This window comes from Drosophila grimshawi, unplaced genomic scaffold, assembly GCF_018153295.1.
Source record: "Drosophila grimshawi isolate 15287-2541.00 unplaced genomic scaffold, ASM1815329v1 contig_848, whole genome shotgun sequence".
Lineage (NCBI taxonomy): Eukaryota > Metazoa > Arthropoda > Insecta > Diptera > Drosophilidae > Drosophila > Drosophila grimshawi.
Window position 1 is genome coordinate 23,141,211 of NW_025063692.1, and position 24,938 is coordinate 23,166,148.

Below are 24,938 nucleotides of genomic sequence, written 5' to 3' on the forward strand. Positions count from 1 at the left end.
ACAAGGGGTACAACAAAAGTGAAGTGTGAAGGGTAAAATGCACTTAACTCATTTGCAAGCCGCTCAGAATGCCCTTAAATAAATTAAATTGTGGTAGCCCTGACACTTAAATGCACACACACACAGAAATATGCTCATATGAAACGAGTACGAAAACAAACAAAAATTTAACGAATAAAAAGTAATAGTGCTTTATTTGAGACTGGCCGACTCCAAAATACGCTGTACCGTCAAAGTTGAATTACGTATACACATCTATCTATCATCTATTTGTCGATGAAACAAAGCTCCACACTATGGAGACTGGCTTATGATTTATGATAAATGACATCTTTATTAGAGCAGAGTATCAAAAATTCACAAAGAAAGACAGAAAAGGAGAAAGAAACATGACTGACAAAGCACAAGGTGTCCTGGCATCCCGTGTTTTTCAACTGAGAACCAGTGAATGGCAGTGAAAGTGAAAGTGAAAGTGCGCCAAGAAAGCCAACTGTCAAGATAGGCAGTCGTAGTGCCGTAGAGGCCTCAAAGGTGCCAGCTTCAGGTGTCTCACTAAGTAGTCAACAGCCAACAATAAAACCAAGACAGCTGACACGACCCAAACCAATCCAAAAACAACCCAACCACCCCCGAGTTGAGGCACGCCCCTCCGTTTGGTCGTGGCCTGCACAAGCACTTAAAATGTCGCAGCTTCCATTAAAAATTATGTACAGTATCAAACAACAAACAGAAAATAATGAAATGATAATTAAAAGCATACAGAGTCGCTGGCAGACTGGCAGCACAGTCTTGGCCAATGCAAGGACTTTAAGTTGTTGGCCATCAAGTGCACAAATTGAAGCAACCACAAAGCGAAGACGAAGAATTCAATTACGGATGCGTTTTATGCTCGTAATGAAGAAATTATGAAGTGCAGTTAAGCGCAGGACCAAATTGCAAGAAGCTTACAAAAAGTCGACGCAAACTGCCTGACAAAAAAGAGCAGGAAAACCATCTCAATAGAACAAACAACAACAAATGGCTAAGACTCGGTCGGAAATTGAGATGTTTTTAGTAATGTAGCCGGAGCTGTAGCGGGAAAACGGCCAAACTGTGATTTGAGGCTAAGGGAAACCATAAAATGCAGTCAAAAGCAAGAAGGCGACAAGCAGCAAGAAATTAATGGCCAAAATTAGAAGCCAGCTGCCATCTCTCTCTAAATACAGTGCCGCCTATAGAAAAAACCCTATATTGAAATTGTATATCGACGTCTGTGTTAGCTGTATGAGCTCTGCTTTAGTGTTGTGTGTGTTGGAAAAGAAATGAAACACAAATATTCCCCGAATGACTTCAAATAGATTAAACACGTTGAAATATTGGCGAATGTGATTAAATACACTTACTGTGGATTCCACCAGGAGATCGAACCAAAGGATACCAGCTAGAATAATCTAGAACTGGCTTGAAGACCATTCCCTTTTCGTCATCGATCCCATTAAGATCGATCGACATTAAAAGCTTTGGGCAAAATTTTGTAACTTTGTGTTGTGGCTTAGAAATCATGGAGCAGAATTAAAAAAAAATTACGAAAGGGTTTGCCAGTATTATAGAAAACTCAATATTAACCTTTGTACCGTACATCTTCAATCCTAAAGGCATATTTCAGTCGGACTTTTCGAACATTTCGATTTCTAATTCATTTTTAAACAGATATAGATTTGTTGCAGTCTTACTGATAACTGTTCCCGTTTCTGGAATTTCGATACAAATCGATTTGATACATGTAAAATATATATTTGTATATAAGAAAAAATTCTGAAAACATATATTCAAAATATCTGAGCTGATCTCAGACACTATACAAGTTGAAAACTTTTGGAACATTTTTAAATACCTATATAGTCGAATCCAATGCTAATCAACGAAACATTTTTAAACATGTACATTTCATTCAAATTATCAGATAATAAGAAAGATCTTGAAGTATTTTTATACTGTTTAACAATTTCAATCTCTATCAGTCTGATCACTCAAAATTATTATCCATTAGAGAAAACAAATGAGTTGAGTGTACAATCTGCAGTGAAAGGGTTTTTTTTAGAAGGAAGCAAATTTAAATTTGAATTCATTAATTTAAGCAAAGTGCAGAATCATTTTGCATATTAAAATAAAATTATCATTAGAAAGAGAGACAGAGTAGGGCAGATGGGGCAGAGTTGGGGGCCATCAGCCAACTTGTCATTCATGAAACTTTTTCAATAAAACTTTTGCTCTGTTCATCGCTGGCCAATCCAAAAGCTGACTGCCAGCAAATCCGGCGCTTAACTGCCAGAGACCCGATCATCCTAGAGCCAAAGCAAATTGAAATTTGTCTACTTGGCGGAGCCAGAATTACGGATATCAAATGGATATGGATATGGCACAACGGATGTCCTTGGAGCGGCTGTCATTCGCGATGAGGCAATGTAAAAGTTTCTGCGCGCCGCTGACTGTCAGATCCGCTGAATACCACTCGAATGTTTCAATTTATGTTCAGTGTCTGCTTTCAAACTGTCATTGTCAAGGTGATTTACTCCCATCCCACCCACCGCCCCACATCCCACACAGTCTTGAGAGTTCCCCCCAAGAGGACAACATAAGCAATTCAGTCTTGTATCAGATATTTTATGCGTATTGTATTCGCTATCGATTCGCTCTCTGGCCAACCTGCATTCAATTTGAGCATGAGCCATGCAACTTTTATGTCAAGCTCATCATTGTTGCTAAAGCACACACACACACATACACACATACATACATATATACAGACACAAAAATACGCACTCACATTTCGAAGATGTTGAGGAATTACAAAGATGATGAAACTAGCAGTAGCTGTGGGAGACATTTTCTCAAACTCATGCAATGACAATTGAAAACATTTAAAGAGCCCTCGAGAATGTGTAGAGGAAAAGAAGAATTTATATACTTTATTTTGTTGGAGACGTGTCCCTTAATGCCATACAAACCTTATGAAAAATTGTGATATTCTCTGCAAGAGTGCTCAGAAGAAAATAGTCTCCAAAGAGTAAAGAGTCCTTGAAGTGATAGTAGACAAGAACATTTATAAACAAATAAAGAGATAATGAAAAGTAATACATTCAATGGCAGAAGCCACTCTCGCAGTTGTGATTAATTTTTATTTCGCCTTACACTTAGCAGTTTTTTCTTCACAGACAAAGCAAATAAAAAATAAAAATGAATAGAATTAAGCCACAAGAGCTAAAACATTTTAAATATTATTCGCAGTAAATAGTGTGGATCTTTGAATATCCCTCTCCCGCTTTTTCCATTGCTGTATTTTTTCTCCACATTTTTATTGCTGTATTTTAGTATTTATTTTTTATTGACAATACTTATGGCAGTCAGTTGCTCTCCCTATCTCTCTCTCTCTCTCTCTCTCTCTGTTCTGATACCTTTTTGTTCCATTTGCGCACTTAAAAAACAGCGTAAAAAATAGCACTTACAGTGCTGAAACAAGTAAGAATGCTCTTAAGCTGATAAGGTTTATACAGAAAGACGCGGCTAGATAGACTCAGCTGCTTTTTCTCGTCTTTTTGCAAAGTTAAAATCGATTTGAACTTGTGGAATATTTTGCAAGATGACAGTTTCGTACTCTTTTCCCGTTGCGAATTGAGCGTTGTTTGTGCCTCTGTCTATCTCTACTCTCTCTACCCCTCTCTCTCTCTCTCTAAGCTCATAGTTATGGGGCAATCTTAAGCCTATATTAAATATATGACTATTTATAATACATAACTGGAAGCTGGTGATAACATCAGGAACAATATTATATTTTAATTGATTTTACTTCTAAGCATTGAAATATAAATATCCCACAGCTTTTGCTTAATAAACATTATTACTCATGCATCGCTTTCATTTTTTTCTCTCTCTTTCCTTTTCTCTCTCTCTCTCTCTCTCTCTCTCTCTCTCTCTCTCTCTGTTTCCCTCGTTTACTTGCGCCTTGGTCTATAAATGGATTTGCAGATTCCGAACTAGAAGAATTTGAGACGCCGGCCCGATACAGACCCGATTCGCTGAGCGCCTTGAGTCGCGCTACCCGCTTCACAGAGGACGAAATCAAACGAATTTATCGTGGTTTTAAGGCTGAATGTCCCACGGGCGTCGTCAAGGAGGATACCTTCAAAGTGATCTATTCGCAGTTCTTTCCCCAGGGAGGTTCGTGCGGTACAGTATAATTTTTGTTTCGTTAACATTTGTGTTTTGCTCTAGCGTATTATTAACGATTGCCTACATACATACATATGTACATACAAACATACATACATAGTACCCTCATTATCAAAACACACCATTTCAAATATTAATTACATTCCAAAAAATTATATTTGTAAACTCAAAATTAAATTCCAAAAACATTAAGTTGATTTCTTATTTATATGTATATATATATAGAATATAGAATACCATTAAAACGTCACTTGTACGTTCAGCTAATAGTTTTTATGACAGTTCCTTGTTTTGGATTGCTTTAAATATTATATTTAAGAAAGTTTAAATTTCAAGCACAAATTTGAATTGCCTTTTTGTATTTACGAAGTGATTATAATTAAGAAGGTTTCAACTTAAACATAACTTGTGTCAGTTTCTCTGCTAAAGTAATTAACATTAAATCACTGCAGGCAATAACAAACTCCTGCTAAGGATCAAGTATTCCTTGTCAATTTGAAAATAGTTTGCTGTCATATCAATTCAATGTGAAAAATTCTGTGTTCAGAAAATATTCAATATTCAATTCAACAAACCTAAAATTATTTGCTGGCCAAACAAAAGATAAGCTGAACGAAGAAAGCAGTAATAAATTATTCATCTAATGAAAACACTAAGCAACAGACAAACAAAAAATTCTAAGTGATTCAAGCTGATTCCAACTGTTTTAATTATGTAATTATTTAATATATATATGTATCCCTTATATTCGTATTCACACACATAGCATTCTCATTAAAATTCTCAGCTATACACCGCAACACTTTTATTTATAAATCTACCTTCTCTTTCTGATCGTAGAATAATGCATGGTCCAATCTTTTTGCATAAGCTTACAAGCTGTGAAATTGATTCTTCTGAGTTAATCAGCAAACTTAATTTTACGGTTCCGATCAGAAATACGAGGAGCTTTCTGCCTCTTTTTTCAAACTTGTAGCTCGAATTATGCTATCCATAATCCATTTTGCTCTGATCTTATGTATAAATTATAATATACTTTTCCCATTAATAAGTTGTGCTTCTTCAATTTCTTCTATTGAAACTGCTGTGTTGAGTCATCTATCGGGTAATTCGCGATCTTCGTATCCCCTCCGTGCGTTAACAAACCCGTGCTTGGTATCGTTGGACCATTTGACTGTGTTGCTTGTTACTACTTCCGTTCAAATAACTAAACACATTTATGTCTGACAGTAAAACTTTCAAAGGGCACAACTGCTAAGCAAGGCTTAAGCTAAAGCATAATCAGTTTTCAAAAAGCCAACCATCATAAATGTAATCCTTGATAGACCTATGTATATCCCCATTGATGGTCGAAAGCAAGCGACTCCACAACTCTTATTGTAATCTATTAGCAATCGAGCAAGGAACTGGGAAGAATGGGAATGGGCCCGCATTGAAATTGGTTCGATGGCAGCAGATGCTCTTGCCAATTTCATTTCATGGAAATCCAATATGTATTATCGTTAGTATTGGCTCAGTGTTTCGTTGGCAGTGGCCAAAACAAAGGCCAATGCCAACTATTAACTTTGATCAATAGATGAAGAAGATGAATGAGAACATGAGAACATGAACTGACTCTGGCTGTGGCTCTGGCTCTGGCTCTGACTATAACTGGTTTTAAAGAGTTGTGGGAAAAGGACACTGCCTTGCCTTTGGGTTTGCCTTTGCAGCGAAGCCCTTTGCTTTGTAAAACTAAAATGTTGAGAGAGCAAATTAGCAAAAAGTATAAAAAGCAAAATCATGTTTCACAAGTCGCCGCTGGGTTGGTTTGGGTTGGCTTGGGTTGACTCGGGTCGGGCGGGGCTGGCCCAGGCTGGGCTGGTTGCAGGGGCTTGGCCAAGGCAAGCAAGCAACCATGTTTCACCCATTTCACCCACTTGACCTCGTTTGAATAACAAGTAAATTTGCTCATTTACTTTATGCCACGCGGCTGCTGCCATAAATAAAAGCCTTGCCACAAAAGCTTCCCCTGCCCGGTTTGGCCAAAGTTGCGGCATGGATAATGAGATACTGGACAGTAACTGACTGACTAGCGGACTGACTGGCTGACTGGCTGACTGGGAAGCGGACCAATTGAACGACTGCCAAATCTGGGTTAATGCCAATTGGATTGTACCTACACAAGGTGAAGTGATAGCTAGAACGCCTGATTTATCTTGGCATAAACAGACACGTAAACCAGACACAGCATTTTAAATTTCAAACATTTCGAATGCATTCTATAATCATGTTAAGACATCATTTTAGCATTGGCCCGGAAAGCATTTATGGATGAGCATTCAGTTGTTTATTGTTTGATTTTACATTTACGACATGAAGAAAAGTTCTTGAAATCATTTGGAAAACTGCTGTAAAACTGAAACTCTTCAAATGATCGCAGTGCGTTAATTATAGCTACAAAAAACACTTCGCAATTGGTACAAACTGATGGACCCACAATGACTACACATATTAATAATAAAAAAAGAATATATAAAAAACGAGAATATAGACATACATATATAAATATTTATATATATATATATATGTGAGCTGGCTCGTATGCCGCTGTGGGCCACAATAAATCCTACTTAAAATCCATGATTGTGTTTTTTTTTGCTTCGTTGTCATGCACTAATCCCCTCGGTCAGGACGAAGCAAGAAAAAAAAAACAGCCCACACACACAGAGAAATATTGCTACACATGTTTGGCACTAAATTATTATAATAAACTTATTTGGCTGGCTTGCGAGACAAGAACGCAGACAAGAACATGGAACATGGTAATGCATGTGAACAAGGAGATGGAGCCTTGAGATGGCAGAGCAGCTCGAGCATTACGTTGAAGGTGGAGCAGTGAAAGTGGAAGTCGGAGGAAGTCGGAGGGCAGAGGTAGAAATAGAGATGGTGGGAGGTGCCACGTAGCATTTGTATTAGGCTGACAAACAAGCATCGACAGCGATAGGCGGAAACGCTTGTAAAAAGCGAAGTAAACACGAGACATGCTGCGCCTCAGTTATCTGATGAAAAATAAATAATGAAATCATTTTTTATTTTGATAAGCCGCTTTTCCACTCCGCCACGACGCTGCGGATGCGGACGTGGATGTGGATGTGAGTGATGCAAGCTGGGGCGGAGGCTTTGAGCGCGACCTAAGACAAGGCGGCAACTGAGCCAAAAGCAAAAGAATGTGGAAGCGAGAAAAAAAATAAACCCAACAAAAAAAGAGTCTAGAAAAAAAAATCATCATCAAAGTTGGTGATTTATCACTTTTGGGCACAGTCCCAGTCGCAGTCACAATCTGAATATTCGGTTCCAGTTGCCCACTGCACTGTTCTAACATTTCATCGGAGTTTTCCATAAATTTTCCCTACTGTTGTATTGCCAGTTTTCAACGGAAAAATTGTAGAAACATTTTTACACGACACAATTGCAGTCAGTTTTTGATTTGGCCAAAACATAAACATATCTGGCAGCAGCAACAACAACAAAATCAACAAGAACAGCAACAACAGATACTGTCTTTGTCTTTGAGCTTTGACCTTACTCTGTGCTTTGTGCTATGTGGGTGCACTGTGGGCGTGCCTGTGCGTCATGCGTCATAAAAATACATTAAGTATCAAACGGCGACAATAAACTTTGACAAATACATTTTTGGCAGTTCGCGGTGCCGCAAGAAAGCATCCCCAACAGATCCAATTCCCCATACCCCATACACCAATCCCCATTGCTCATTGCCCTTACTCTGCTGCTTACAGCGAGGAAAGCAAGCCAGCAAGCCAGCAAGCACATCAATAAAAACGCTCTTTGCCGAGATGAACGAGTGCCCCTTTTTTTATGAACTGCATTTTTGTTCGACTCCCCGAAGCAAGTGTAAGCATTCAGTGCCCATAAAAAGCGCGAGTATCAAAAAGGAGGAAGACAGGGTGTGGGGGATACAGCTGCAGTTGCAGCTGAGGCTGCTCAAACATCAAGTCATAAACATAAACAGTGTCAAAGTGTGCCGCTGCTTGCCAATAATCTAAATGTAATGTGATAGCCAGATAAGGACATTGACACCAAGTGCTCAGTGCTCAGTGCTCGGTGCTCGGTGCTACAGGGAAGTGCCGTTGTGTTACATTATTATGCAGCAAAACTGTTTTTAAAGACATGCCACAACCGTGTTGCCACCGTAGGTAGGCACACTCTTTATCTGACGGCACAACAAGGGAATGTAATCGACAAGTCAAATATCCTACAATCAATTGCGGCTCAGCTACTGAGTCCAGCTTGGCTATATGGATTTTTTTAAATACAGAATTGAAAATTGAAATTTGGGTTAAGTCGGTTAGTAGAAGCGGACAATACAATATATCCCGCACATTTTGTGGTATCTGATTTAGCACACATGCTGCACAATTTGTTGAGCATTTGTCAACTTATCAGTACACTCGCACACCCATAAACGCACACTCAAACACACAAACATAATTAGCTGGGCACATTTGCAGAACGGGTCGTAGATGGGCATGTCGAAAGCCCCTTTTCGGGAACAAAGTTGACTTTTAACGATAAACAAAAACTTTGCGGCTGACAGAACGAAAGTTTACTTGCAACAATTTTCTGTTTCTTCTCATTTTGATGGTGGCGGTGTTAGTGGCCTGCCACAAGTGCACAGTGTTCATCGGAGGGCAAGGACAGACAAGCGGGTCGAACCCCATAAAAGTTTTGACCCAATAATGACACAGCAGCGGTGGCATTCCTATCTTCAAGCTGGCATCCCAACAAACACAAAACACACAGAACAAAAGTTTACTTGCACTTTCGCTTTCGCTTTCACTTTCACTTTCTCTTTTATTTGCCATTTTTGGTTAAGTTTGGCATTCGTATTCTCACTTCTATCTCGCATCTGTCATTCGCAAACGCTGTTTATGTTCTCGCATAGTTGATCGCATCAATAGCAATGTAAGAAATGAAATATGTATATATTGAGAGTTGTATATATGTATATGTATATATTTATATTTAAATGTGTAAATGTGTATATATATATTCATATTTAAATGTTTATATTAAGAGTTGACATTTCATGTTTTCAACTTATTTATGTTCTGACTGCCAACCAATGAACTCTCACATTTAACGCTGCTCTTTTCTTGCTTTCATTTACAACAAACAACAATAAAACCAAAAAAAAAAATAAAAAAAAACGCAAACAACAACCACAACGATAACCACAGCAAATCCAACATTATACGCACATTATGTATTCAATACCCTGGATCAGGATCACAGCGGCATTGTCAGCTTTGAGGTAGGTAATAATTGATATACTTATATAATTAATTCAATTAAATAAATAAATAACACCTTATTCATACAAATATTGTTCAAATTAGTGATACATGATTCTTCAACTAAACTTGATCATATAACTTTATGAAGCGAATATCTTTGCGAAATCTTAAACTTACACAACAATCGAGAAGATTCCTTGAATTGCACTCAGTAATAAGTTGTAATACTCGCAAAATAGTATTTTGCAGTGGATTCCCTAGTGGTATTTTTTACAATATTTTATTTTATGACAAGAAATTCCAAAATATATATTTCACTCTGAGAAAAACAAGAATCGCCATTAAATATCTCGCACCCATAATCTATTTATCAGAATGAAAAGTTAAGTCAATATAGCCATGTCCGTCCGTCTGTCCGGGTGTCTGCCTATTAGTGATCCTGCTGATAGCAATGAGATACACTTTGGACTATAACAAGAATTTTTGTTATCCAGATGAAACTTGCACAGTTCATTAATAATATGTCAATAATATGCCGGCAGTTGAAAGCGAAAGCTCGAAAGAGAGCAGCTACGGGAAGACGAAATCGCATCGCATTATGCAAAGCCCCAGAAAAATATGTGTATCCCTTCAACTTCCGACTCCAACTCCAAGACCCCGCTCGTCCGCCGCAGTATACAAATGAGGGGCGGAACCAAGAAGTGTGCTATGATTTTCCTTTTGCCACCACCCAATAAATATGCTACAAATAATACGAGTAGGAAAGCGGTACATTTATTTAAAAAAAACTGATGTATTTTATAACATTCTGAAAAATCATCGTCCTGAATTTTGGTTTTTTATTATTGTATACTTTTTATTTTTATTTAGTATTCAGAAAATATTCCTAAAATTACAAAAAAAATTATTGCTAAAAATCAGAGAATGTATCTAGTTTTCAGTGTGATTTTCAGTTTAGAGCGATTTTCTACAGAGTTGTCTTTCTATTGTCTTAAGTTAAAAGTATGCAGAAAAATATATTGGTAAATCTCCTAAAACAATCCAGTTTTTAAAACAACCTGCATTACAATTGTGTTGATTCTTTTATTTTTACTAAATATATATAAATATCTTTTGCCCAATTTTAATTTCTATAATCTTAGTTCAACTTTTTACTAATTTCGCAATCTTCATTTACGACTCTTACAAAATCCCTTCGATTCACATTATCTCCTCAGATCAGATCCCAACACGCTCGAAAGTAAATAATGGCATTCCTTAGGATACCACATTAATCGCATACAATTTTGTTAAGCTCTAAAGACCAAACTTTTTAAATTTAAAGTTTTAGTTTTGTAAGTTAAAGTTTTTTTTGTCTTTTTATTATGCACTTCGGATAAAAATAATTTTCGCGACTAACAAGACAGAGTAAAAATTATTGGTTTATGTAAGCTGTGGATTTTATTTTAACCTGTATTTGGTTTGTTGGACCTGTCGATCATCAGATTATGTTACACTGTTCATTTTAATTTGAAATATAAAGAAAATTTTTTTTATTAATTTATATTTTATGTTGATTCATTTCATAAAACAGCTGTGCCAAAAATTTCGAAAATATTTATTTCAATTTGGGAATTCGTATAGGAGATAAAAAAAACAAGAAGCGATCAAAGCAATCTGGCAACCTTGTTAACATAGTACCGATACTATTGAGAGCAGGTAATCGAGTCTGTGGCGATATCAGTAAAAGTATCGATATCTGATCGGCATCGAGGCATTCGGTTGCATGAAGTGGTGGAAGAAAGATGGATAAAGCGCAATTAAGCATATGTTCATTATCAATGAGCTCAAATATACCAATGTATATAGCGAAGCCATCCATTATAATATAATAAATACAATATACTCGCATAACATAATATCTACATCAACATTAAAACCAATTTAACGTTAAATATTGATATGCTTCGACTTAAATTTATTTACGAACATGTTTTAATTTTTAATACAATTTTTGAGAAGTAAACGCCCTAAAAATATGTGTCGCAGACACGTTGGAAGATGCTTTTGAGTTATAAAGGTGCATTAAACTCCTTCAATTCATGCTGTTATCGGACTACCAAGTTACAAGGTATCACTTCAGCTAACATGAGAGATTGTAATTCTCAGCTATGCTTTTCTTGCAATCCTCGTTCTACCACCTATCCTTAAGAGCAGGACTTACAATCTATCTATCAGCAGATCCTAACATTGATGTAATTACTGAATCAAACATCCCTGAACATTCTGTTCTTTTACAGTGAATTTAAGATTCATTTAAATTCAAAACTTAAGCCAAGCATTGATTTTTACAAGTGCATCTCAATCCACAACTGCAAACAATAAAATTCGGTAGGACGAGCATTTTAGCCTATTCGTAACAGCAGAGACTTCAAATATGACAATACAACTAGCATAATATATTCAGCTCCTGTGTTTAGGGTATCTCGTAGTCTAGCTCACTCGCTTAAAGCACTCTTACTTGCTTTTCTAAATTTGAACAGAGAAAGATATAATTTTAGAAATATACTTTGTATTGCGATTATTTCAATTTAAGGGTAATTTTATTTTCTGAGTGTACCACGTTAAAGTGAACTCTAATGTAAACATAAAATGTGTCTCCACAAAACTACTTTCAATTATTAAAAATAGTTTTAAGACGGGTTCCCAATGAAGTTGTCGAAAGTGAAGACAGCTTAATCCATCAAAATAGCATTTAGGATCAAAGGTTCATAGAAGACCTTATGGACTGACAAGCCCAGAAGCCAAAACAGAGAAAGAGAAAAGCTTACAGAAAGGTATAAGATATATATTAAACTTAAGAACCGAATCAAATCCAAAGTTAGACATTAAAGAGTTAAGCTTAAATAAACGTTGGCAAATGGAAAATTGTGACTTTGTAATGCGCCTAAGTACTTGGAAAATAATTCAATTTAATATACTTAATTATGTACTATCATTCTCTGTTTCCCTTCCCCTCTATCTCTCTCTCTCGCTCTCTCTCTCTCTCTCTCTCTCTTTCTCTCTTTTGCTGGGGGACAATGAAGCGAAGCAAAATATCGCTGCCTTGCAAAGAGCTTGGCTGGGTGGGCTCACTGGTCAGTCAACTGAGACGGCAAGTGGCAAAGCACCCATAACCACCCACACGCACACCCCAAGCACAAAAAGAGCAACAAAAAGCGCTTAAGTACAATGAAATTACTTTAGACATTTTAAGCATAAAATATGGCTGACAGTTGAGTTGAAACTCCAAGACATAGTCAAGTAGCATTATAAGCAACTTGGCTGCTCCTCTTCGCTGGCCTGTGGCTCTCTGTGGGTGGAATTGTATGGAATTTGGTTGCATGACATCGCCAAATAATGTTGCAAAATACTTCAAGGGGAGAAAGCTCTGCTCATTTAGCTGCGATTTGCTAGCAGTGGCCCCAGCCAGCATCAGCAAGAACAACAACATTAACATTAACATGTCGACATGTGCTGTGAAAGTCCTTTGGATATTTTAGCACTCAGACCAGCGTTAAGTTGTAATAAGCAAAGTTCTTGTTAAACCTGCCAAATCGAACTAAATAATACGTATACGACAAGTTGTCCATAACTTTATTCCACACACACTCACACACATATTCGCTCTTTCTCCTCCCTTTCCTTATCGTACACTTTCCTATGCTTTAATGCGTTGCGCAAAAGTTTCTGCAATTTTCTGCGCTAAAAAGTGTCTGTCATTGATGGGTGGAGAGAAGATTCTGTGAATGCGGCAGACAGCGACTGATTGGCTTTAAGCACAAAGTGCTTAGATTTAAGAGGCATAAATAAGCTGCCCCACAGCGGTTTAAAAGCACACTCAGTCTTACTAAATCATACGCTAAAGTTCTGCCAAAAAGCATACAAAATATCAGCAACTATTTTGATAAAGATAGAAAACGTGTGGAAAGGCTAGGAAGTATATCTGAAATTCGTTTTCAAGGTTTTTTTTAGATAAGGTTCATAAGTAAATCAAGCGAAGCATTCAATTGAAACCAAAAAAGCAAATAAACATTTTAAATAAATATAAAGAATTTTTATGATAAACATTCTTTACAAAAGGGTCTCATGAAGTTGGGCAACTGTTTATGTTGCCAGTTACACTAGACAATAAATATGCCCTTCAGGGATTGGCAGTACATTGGAACAGGTGTTTGATCAAATTTAGATATTGAAGCCAACAAATTTCGATCGGAATCTTGCCCATGTGCAGAAAACAAGCTGAAAACAACTGTTGGCATTTTTACGTTCACTACTTCCCCATAGCCTACTCTTGAGTAGTTCGCCAGCAGCGGGTAAGCTGCCAAATGGCAGCGCAAAACGAGCGAAACAAAAGCCAACCTAAATACAACAAAAAAAAATAAGAAAAACAACCAAGTGAAATGTCTCAAAATTGAAATAAAATGCAGCACAAGTGGATGACAAGCGCATCGGGTGGTGCGGATGGTGGAATGGTATATGGTTGCTGCCGCCGTCGCCTATCTCAATCTATTTTCACGTGCCGTGTTCATGTAGCTGTCGCTGCTAGAGCTGTTGTAGCTGTTGTTGTTGTTTTTGCGGCTGTCATTGTCGACATTTCCACTGCACAAACAAAAAACAGAAACAAAACAAAAAATAGTGTTGTTGGCGCACACAAAGCGCGAAGAAGCCAAACGGAAATCAAATAAATATGCGCATGCAAAGCGTGGCAAATGGCTGCGTGGGTGGTCAGCCCGAGTGGAGGGAGGTGAGGCAGGCAATAGAAGGTTTTGGTTTTTTATGCTGGGGTGTGGCAGGCAGGCAGGCAGGCAGAAACTTCGCATGCAAATTTGCAAATAATTTTGCAGTTTTGTTCGCCGACGTCCGAACATGAACTTCACTTCCGGTGTGAGGGAACCACGCCCATTGGCTATGCAAAATGGTATGCCAGAGGACGGAACAGGCCGATAGCGGAGGACACAGAGAGAGAGGGAGCAGCACGTGTTGGCTGACTGGCTGACTGGCTGGCGATGCCATTGAAACGATGAATTATGGGAATTTTAACGCCAACTCGCTGAGGGTGGCCGAGTCAAGACACAAGGGCAATATGGTAAAGCAAAGATACAGGCTAAACAAAAGGCAGACAACTGCTGCAGTTGTACACATGCCACACATACACACGCACACCCACACACACACATTCAGCTACTAAGAGACAGTCGCTTATCTGGGCAAATATGAGCGGGCTTCGCCTTTGCCTTTTTGCCTGTTCGCCATTTTCGTTTGTGAATAATGACCTAAAATTGTAATGACTCCAAGGCACGTTCTCCATATAAAACATGTACATACTTGAAAACGTAAACATTTATACACTTAAATAAAAAATCGACTTGAAATTCATTCGCAATACCCATACTACCTTATTTTTCAGAAAGTGCATTTATAAAATGCGAAAGCTCATTTTATGACCTTATTTCAGTCAACATTTTTTAAACATTTTTGGACGCAACATTCTTAAACATTTTTAATATTACCAAAAGAATAGGAGAAAAAATCACGTTTTTGAAGTTGTCAATTTGTGGCAAGTGTTTTTAATTTGAAGAAATATATTTCGTTAATCTATAAAAATTTCCATAAGCCAGAAAAACATTCTAACGAATTTTATTTTAGAGCATTTTTCTACATTTTTCCGAGTGTATGCACATGAGCACACTATAACACATACCACAAACAACCCTCGCTCTTCCCTCGCACTTCCCTCTCTCTCTCTCTCTCTCTCTCTCTTTCTCTGCCTTCCAGCTGCTCTTGCCTTGTGTGCGAGTGAGCGTGTGTGTGTGTGTGTCGAGTGATGGTTGACTAAGTAGACTTCCGCTTTTCAATTAAGCTCACATATTGTTGCAAGGTGTTTTATGCACGATTTGCACGACAGTTGCTTTTATTAAATTGAAAACGTGGTTTTGCCGTCAACGCAATTCGAGTTGGATTTGAGTTGAATTGTGCAACATTCCTTAAAAGAATCGAAAACGCAAGTGCAGTGACGAGTGAAAAAGTAAAAAGTATTGTAAACAACACAAGTTAATAAACGAATACATCGACAGCAAATGTTAATAAGCAAAAAAGGAATGTTCACTTCCAATCTCCCCAAAATTATACTAAATACTTTCTCTTATTGGCTTTTGGCTAACCGCAACTTTGCCAAAACTAATCCGTTCTGCATGTGGAACACTATTATGATAATAATTTGTCATCTGTATTCATTTTATAGGTCTTACACTTTTTTTAAAGTGATTTTACCATTGTGATGATTATATTGGTGTATGAAATATAATAATAAAATAATATAATATAAATATAAATATAAATAAAGCAGCGCTCAAAATAATAGTAAAGCTATTGTAAAAAATAAAATTGTCAAAATACTGATTTATTTTTGTTAATTCTTCCTCGTATGTTTAAAGTGTTATGTTTTATATTAAATATAGCCGCTTAAGAAGTAATTTGCATTAAAGTTTCAACAAATTTAAACCAATTTCGTGGAAAAAGATTTCAAATAATCTCCCAGAAATGACCGCTCAAATTAATAATAGTGCTTTTCTCATCGGCTATGGGAAGTATTGAAAATGCCGTTCAAGTATCGACATTTTTTGGAAAAAGTACTTAGATGCATTTTTAGTCATTGGCTCGCAAAACCTACTCTGCATAACGCATAATATTTTGTACCACCCTCGCCTTTCATTTCTACAATTGGTTGCAGACACTGCTTATCTATATACGCACCTTGCAACAAAGATCCAAGTAGTTTCAGTTGTGTTTTCAACTACACACATTTGTCAGCGTCCGCAACTGCAAATGCTCGAAACTAGTTTGCGAACTTCCTTCCTTTTTTCATTTCTTTACCTGTTTCTATCACTTGCCTGGCTCATTGATAAATTAGACTTGTGCTCTCTGCCATTTGCCAAATGGGCCAAATCCAGCAAATAGCTGGAGCATAGCACAAAAACAAGTCCAAATACAAATAGATAAGACCAATGCGAGGAAATATGCAAAAGGAAGCAACATTTTGCTTTTAGCTACGCTCGGAGTTTTTTCCCGCTCGTGGATCGGATGAGGAGTTCTGTCCGGCGTTATTGTACAACTTTTTCCACTTGCCAGTTGTTATCTAGGCACATTTGTCATACACAGAACTGAGATGAATGTCCACTTCAGCAGCATGCTGCGTTTTGGACAAGGCTGGATTTAACTCGAGGGGGGTGGATTGGGCGATAAGTAGTTGAAGCCATGTACGTGCTAATGGGCTGTGGCTTACGGCCAATTTCTTAAAACATATATTCGATCTCGCTCCGTCTTGTCGTGGTTTCATGTCGCACCTGTTTGTAACTGTAAATGTAACTGTAAGATTATTTTTTGTTGTTGTTTTTTTTTTTTTTGTTTGTATAATGTGTATTTATACTGGGCTATTTTTCATTTGGCACAGGATTTTGTTCAAGGACTTTCGATACTGTCGCGCGGCTCGGTTGAGGAGAAACTCCGCTGGACCTTCTCCCTCTACGACATCAACGGCGACGGCTTCATTACGAGGGAGGAAATGACTGACATTGTGACTGCCATATACGAGCTAATGGGCCGCCTGCCCGACGAGTGTCCCGAGGAGGAGAAAATCAAGGGCAAGGTGGAGCACATCTTTCAGGTGAGTGCCCACAATTGTGGCATCCTTGTGGATGCTTGTACGGTATTGGTTCGGTTCGGTTCACTTCGCTTCGCTAAGGTTCGTTTCGTTTCGGTTCGGTTCACTTCTGCAACTGACCGCAACGATTCGCATTACTTATGTTAATTATTCAATTTCAATTTGCGCTCGCCTCAAACTGGCGGCTTATTTACTCAGCATTATGCAAATCAAATTATGTATTTCTTTTGTTGGTCATTTCGCAAGAGAGCACATCGAATGGCAGACAGCCGCAGAAATAGAAATAGGGGGACTTGTCACGTTGTCCATCCGTCCAGTATGTCCAGCTTGGGCAGCTTGCTGTCTTGGTTCGTTTGGTCTGCCAGTCACGCAGTGTCATTAGCGGTTGTCGTCCTGTTGAATACCCCATCTTGTTCTATGTCCATATGGTACAGCAGCCAGCAGCCAGGCCAAAAGGGGAGAACCAAATGCGTAGCAGGCTGCACTATATATTTGTCAGTATTATCCTCCCTAAATTCATTTCTCTTTGTATTCCTACAGCAGAGATATTCAACATTAAGTAGGACATGAAAATAAGTTAAACTAGCTGCGAATGCGAATCCCATTTCTGTACAACAAATACAGTCTGTGTTTCATCAAAATAGCTAAGGAACTAGTACGCACAGACTGACGGACAGATGGCTATATCGACTCGGCTTATGACACTGATCAAGAACAACAAAATTAAAGAGTAACTTTTATACTGACTCTTAGTCTTCAACCGATTGTTTCTGCGCAACAGAAAGTGTGTGAAATTTCCTAGACTTTAATTGAAAGGCTGCTCGTAGAATTTGCAAGAAGACTATTTGACAAACTGATGGCGTGTTATTCTAATACAATTTTGTCTTTAATCGAAACTTGAACAGAAAATGGACATCAATCGCGATGGAGTTGTGACGCTGGAGGAGTTCCTGGAGGCGTGCCGCAATGACGATGCCATATCCAGATCTATGTCCGTATTTGATACAGCATTCTGACCATATCCGACTGACAAGGGCGATGAGTACACGGTTCGCAGACATCGGCAACGTGGTCGCAGTCAGCAACAAAAGCAAAAGCAACGGCATCAACAACAACAACAACAACAAAAACAACAACAAACGGAACACGAGAAACGTAAGTCAAACTACAAGATGAAACAGCAACAAATGCAACCAATACATAGCACAAGCCACCAGGCAGCAGCAGCCAAGTGCTGTCATGTCATTGACATGGATGGCACCAGTACAACAACAATAAGCATAGCAACCACAGCAAAAACAAACAATTACACAGCAAGCAACAACAACTACCAAGCTAATCATAGGCACCGCCCCCTGAACGATATACAGCTGGATGAGCGAGATGAAGATGACGATGAAGATGAAGATGACGACAACGATGGAGATGAGGACGAGAATGAAGCAGATGCGGAGTACGATAACGATAACGATAATGATGATTATGATGTGGAAGAGTATGCAGATGATGCCGACTTAGATGATTATGAATACAGCGAGGAGCTGATGCCTCCGCGCAGTCAATCCATTTGCCGTCACTGCCAACGCCCCCAAACGGAGCTACAGTCGCGCCAATTGCCGACGATGCGAGTGCGCAAATCGCACTCCAAGTCACGTCAGCGCCAGCGCAGCAAGAGCAAGCAGCGCCATCATCATTACCAGCATCCGCATCCGCATCAGCATCCACATCAGCATTTACATTCTCAGAAGCCGCCAAGATGGCCAGAGCTAAGCATAGCCAATGAGCAGGCGATACGCTTTCGTTGTCCGCAGGTGGGGCCTCAGGTGGGTCGCGATCTGCATACGCCGCAGCCAATGCATTTCCATCATCCGCAGCAGTTGTGCCCAGTTCAGGGTCAGGGTCAGGGTCAAGGTCATGCGCCACCCAAGCCAGCCAAGAGTAAAAACAAGAACAGGCAGCGCAACAATCGCAAACAAGTCCAGGCAGCAGCAGCAGCAGCAGCAGCAGCAGCAGCAGCATTAACAGCAGAAACAGCCGCCGCAGCAGCAATTCCGCTGCCACCGCCGCTTCCGCCACCGCTGGATAATAATTATCGAGTGGCAGGCATTGGGCAGACAGAGCTGCCCCATACACCAGACTCGCCGTCGCTGGTTACGGTCAGCACTTGGTATACGGTGGCCAAGCAGGGCGTCTCCTGCTAATAGGCATTTATTTGTAAACCTTCAAAATTCGTATCTCTATCAGCTAGTGAGTACATCTTTGATACCAGCATAAGTATTTTCGAGATTTTCATGTTGCATGCAGGTTCGAAAACAATACAACAAATGAAAAACAAAATAGAAGAAACAAATAGTATACATTTCTTCGCGCTCTTTCTGCTCAATTTCGTAAACGTTTGTGTAAGCAAAATTAGCAAAGAAAGAGACTACAGGCTGGACTTAATAATATATACTATATACTATACTAAAAAATGGAATTGCAACTTAAGTGTTTTAATTTCTAAGTTTAACATTCAATGTACTTTACTTACACATATGTAAGTGTTCTTTTTTCTTGGTTGGTCTTTCTTAAACATACAAAAAAAAAAAAACAGAAACAGAAACAGAAGCAGAAACAATATTACACATAGGTCAGTTTAAGATCAGTCAAATCCAAATCGGTGTGTATGTTATATTGATGTTAAAAAGGTGTAAAATGTGCTATAGTGTTTAATAATTAAATAGAGATTTATATGTATAACAGGAAAGCTGCAGTATAATGCAATTTTAATCTTAAACTAAATAAAAAATAAAGCAAATAATCAAATTGAAAATATGATTTACTTTTTTATTTTGTTTCTTTTCGTTAGTTCTGAGTCGGCGAAATCAAATTAAATGCAAACAAAGAAACCCAAAAACACAAGTAGTTATCACCAAAACTCAAATTGACGTTAGCTGTGATGAAAATTGAAACTACTTTAAACTAAACAAAAAAAAAAAAACAAAAATGAAGAGTGTGGGAGGGACAAATCAACAAGAAAACCAAATAGTTAAGCTAATGAATAAGGTCCGATGAATTGCTCAATATCCATAAACGAATACCTGCTATTCGCATATGTGTGTGTGTGTGTGTGTGTGTGTGTGTGTGTGTGTGTGTGTGTGTGTGTCAGTGTGCTTTTCTATGCGCGCGTGTGTGTGTGTGTGTGTATGTGAATGCTATTTCGACAATTTTCTGGTTTCTACTACTTTATAAACTTAAAATTTGTTTGCATCCATTTAATTGACACTGTATTTATTGGCTTTATGAAAAAAAAATTGTAAATTCATATTTATAATTATTATTGCTAATCAAAAAACATAAAAGAAAAATGTTCTCAATTCAAATTTTGTACACACAGACGAATTGGAAATTAGGCTTACATTACAGCAACTTTTATGTGTAGATCAGGGTGTCAAACCGGAAACGGAACCGCAACTTAACCGATTGAAATTCAGAATTTAAGATCCAGCTACAGAAATCTGTATTGGTCGTTTATTATGAACATCAAAAACTAGAACAAAATTATATTAAAATCATAATCATAATCTTTACTGAAATCTTTACACTGTACAAGCCGGAGCCGGAACTGGAGCCGGAACAGAAATAGGTTTCGGCTTGACACCCTGGTGTAGAAGCATTGTTCTAAGGATTCAATCGAATCAAACTCGAATGTATTTATGTATGCGTTATTGTAGCCTTACTCATTTATTAGTACACTCACATATACAGTTATGTTATGTGTTTATGTATTTGTGTATCTCTGTGTATTTGTGTTTGTTCAAGTGTTGTTAAAGACCAAGAATGACAATTTGGCTGCCTTTCAAGCGGAGACTCGAAGAATGAACGAGAAGGGATAACGGATTCAGTTGCTCGTTACCTATTGCTAACTGTTAATCGTTATGGCTATCTCAGTCTGTCTGTGTTTTTCTTTCCTCTTTTGGTATATTTTTCTATATGATTTGTCGTTGTTTTCTTTTGCCATGCTAACACTTACACATACATATAGACGCATGAAATTGAAATTCTTGTATGCCAATTAAAATATGTGCTCTTCTTCTTCTTCTTCTTCTTTCTCTTTCTATCTATTTCTCTTTCTTTTACTGCCGATTTCTCTGCCGCTCTGGCTGCTGCCCGTTGCTGTTGCCTGCTGACTGCTTGAAATGCTGCTGGCCACAACTCACCCACTCAAACACACTACACACACACTATACACACACACACACACACACACACACACAGATATTTATGCAAGCAACGAAAATTTGCATAAAAACAACATGAAATGTGAACGAAACGAATGCGAATGCGAAATGCGAAAATGAAGCCGAACGCGAATTGTCAAACTAGCTACGAAATGGTCATAAATATTCAAATTATTGCTTAAAGTGTGGAAGTGTTTATGTTTGCCAGTGTGCTACACACACGCACACAAACAACGTCTGCGCACTGCCAAACCAGCGAAGAACGAACACTCAATATGCAATTAGCTAAGGTATATACATATGTACACACACAAGCACACACACGCACACACACACATATATACATATGTGGGCAAATTAGAATCAATTGAATTTGGTCAGCCCACAAAATTATGCAACAGCATTTTCACTGTTGACTGCATGCGTAACGAAAGCTTTATACCAACAAACTACCGACTAACCAAACAAAAAAACCAAAAACAAAACATACAAAATCCAAACAAACATGTGAACGAACAAAAATTTCTAAACTAAAGAAATGCTATATTTATAAAAAATCGAAGTGGAATCGAATTTCCTCGAATTTCCACACCATATAATTTTTTGTACTGTATTATAAGAATTGGGAATATTTAAGAGAACAAAAATTGTATCACTTGAAATTTGAAACCGCAATGATGCAGTCTCTTAACTGTCAGTTTATTTCAATATGCTTTATATGCCGAAAATCAGATTTCAAGCTTCCCATTTCAGAGCTGAAACTATTTTGGAATAGTTGGTTCGAGAACGATACTTGCAAATAACTCTCTACCAGAGTATTCAGAGAAAATATAGATACCAATTACAGTTCGCCGCATTTGGATTGATTGTGCTTTTAAAGACACAATCTATGAATCTGAACCAATCAGTTTTACTTGGATTTTATTCTTATGCTGGGCATACCATAAAATAAAACGACTTTACAAAACCTTAATAAAATTGAGGTGTAATGGATTTAGAAATTGTACCCAGCACATTTAAATAGTAAATAGTTAGAGCAGTGGATGTCAGCCAATAAATATGATAAGCCAATATATCTATCGTATAACCGCTCAAAAGACAATGACAACTTGTAAATTTCTGTTTGTTGTTGTTTCACACTGTTGCTGTTCAAATTTCAATTATTCAATAATCTCCAAGTCTATTTAGACCAACCCGTATACTCTATATACATATTTATGTATATAGCAACTTATAGTAAATAGTTTATTAGTTATGTACAATTACATATAATACTTATATAATTGCGTGTTAAACAATAAGACCTATGAGATTTAAAACCGAAAGCAAATCAAATGAAATCAATGTTTAAAATCAGAAATTGGACCAGCAAATCTAAGCAAAAAGGAAAACAAATGTAGAAAACTAACTAAATGCATTATATTGTAGTTTATTATTCCAGAATACATAAGTAAATGTGAAGCATACATATAGGATACACTGTATGTATGTATGTGTGGATAAAAATATACGATGCAAATACAATGTTTGTCGAATATGTATATTGCTTCATTGTATTTTTTTAAGTAGACATAAGACACAGAATACACACACAACTATTAGGCATTAAATGTTTAGCAAACAAGAACAAATAACGATATACAATAGCAAATAGCCAACAAAACTAAGCTAATGTAAATAGTTTTATTATTATTTACAAACAATGGATTTCCAAAAAACCTAATTGAACGGAACTGGATTAACAATTGGAACTTGAGGTCACTTGAATTATTGATTTGATCCTTTCCAACTAATACTGCATCCTCACTTACTGTTATACACATATGTATGTACATGTATATACATATGTATTTACATAGATGTAGTCTTCCAACACCAATTCTCAAAAGATCTCCAATCTGCCTTGGCCCAAGCGGGAGAGCGAGTGCAAGAGCGAGAACACGAACCAAGAGAGAGTGCAAAAGTAATCCACTTAGACAACCTGTAGCAAATTGGTACCTTAGCTGAAACACCTAAAAAAAAGCTTTCAACTTTACAACTACTAAATACTTACTTATTTACATTCAAAATGAAACTGCACCAAGTGTGGTATATGAGGCGCTAACCCAAATCTACATTTAAAACAAGAAAAACAAATACGAATATTATACCATAACAAAATCTTAAGACATTTGAAGATTTGTCCCACTAGAAAACTGTGTCCAACCCAATAAAACATCAAACAATAAAAAATAAATGTTGTCTTAATTGAATCAAAAAAAAAAGGAAAAAACGAATGATAATATTTAAATAATATTAGAACTTAAGTAATGAAGCATAAGTGTTTAACAATATAAGAAAAAGCTAAACAAATATGGTGTTATTTTTAGAGAAATGTTGCCGCAGTACGAATAATTACGAATGTTTACATCTTCAAAAATATTAAAAAATAAAATTAAAAAACAAATGCGTTGCAATCTTGCACACCAACTGCTCTATAACTATCTATGTATTAACACTTAGATTTCTAGTCCTCTCCACACTTTAAACACAAACTAATCAATCAAATTAAACGCTTAACGAGCGAAGTTAAGAATACTACTTATAGATCTATGAATCTAACTAGCAACTACTTTTCTCCTTCGAACGATTGGTTTCTTGTTACTTAAACTACTCAACAGAGTTAATACTATTGGAATCAAATGATGCACACACACACACACACACACACACACATACACCTAAGCGAGTCACGACAATATGCCAACTGTTGAAATGCCAAGCAAATCAAAACGATATTCACCCACGTTTAACTTTGACCCACCCAAGCGAAACTGTATTTAAGTGCGCCACAATCTCTCTCACACAGCAACAACAGTTTCAATACAAATAATAATAATAATAATAATAATAATAAAAATCCCTATCAACCAACCCAGAAGACAACTTAAATAAGTACGCTTATACACTGGCTCATATCACGGTTTTCAATCAAAGAAGCTTAATTTGGTAATGCGGTCTGAGGCAGTTGGAATTATAACGAGATTTTAGCTAAATGAATGTGGAGTTACTTAACAATAAAATCAATGAGTAATACAAATTACAGTAAAGTAAATAAATAATTTTGAAAATAAACCAATTCCAACAATTTCACAGTTTGTTAAAGTTTTCTTACGGCTTCCTATGGCCTATATATATTAAGATTCACACTTTGTAAAAAAAACGAAATAACATTAAACCAATTAAAAAGTGTCAAATTTAAAAGAAAAAACAAACAAAATTGTATTTGTGGCATGTCAAACAGAAAGGGAAAAAGCAACTTATTCAGAAATCAGTTGCATGCCACATTTATTTCTTAAGGCCTAAGCCTAATAAAATCAATAAATAAATGAGTGTTACACATAAATGTATATAGTCTATTCGTATATACAATGGTTTTTTAATCTAAATTTTATAAACTGTTAAAATCAAATTTTACCAACGCAAGAGAAATCATAAGTAAACCTTTTGGTCATTAGAGAATACAAGTATTTAAAAGCCAATGAAACCACTAAT

At 37.2% G+C, this 24,938-nt stretch overlaps 2 protein-coding genes across 8 annotated transcripts in view; both read left to right on the plus strand.

The window, feature by feature from the left end:
- Positions 1 to 18,200, plus strand: part of LOC6564941 (Kv channel-interacting protein 1) — a 95,076-nt gene extending 76,876 nt beyond the window's left edge. For 4 of the 7 annotated variants that reach the window (XM_032737966.2, XM_032737967.2, XM_032737962.2 and 1 more), the window contains 4 exons: positions 4,006 to 4,206; positions 9,447 to 9,520; positions 16,975 to 17,187; positions 18,090 to 18,200. In XM_032737966.2, coding sequence (XP_032593857.1) covers positions 4,006 to 4,206; positions 9,447 to 9,520; positions 16,975 to 17,187; positions 18,090 to 18,200 — 599 coding nt within the window. The remainder of the gene's footprint in view (positions 1 to 4,005; positions 4,207 to 9,446; positions 9,521 to 16,974; positions 17,188 to 18,089) is intronic. The other 3 variants (XM_032737968.2, XM_032737963.2, XM_032737965.2) reach the window with 1 other exon arrangement.
- A 156-nt stretch (positions 18,201 to 18,356) lies between these two features.
- LOC122322824 (homeobox protein cut-like) lies at positions 18,357 to 19,385 on the plus strand. Its single transcript, XM_043215987.1, has one exon. The coding sequence runs from the start codon at positions 18,357 to 18,359 to the stop codon at positions 19,383 to 19,385; it is 1,029 nt and encodes a 342-aa protein (XP_043071922.1).
- Positions 19,386 to 24,938: the final 5,553 nt, after the last annotated feature.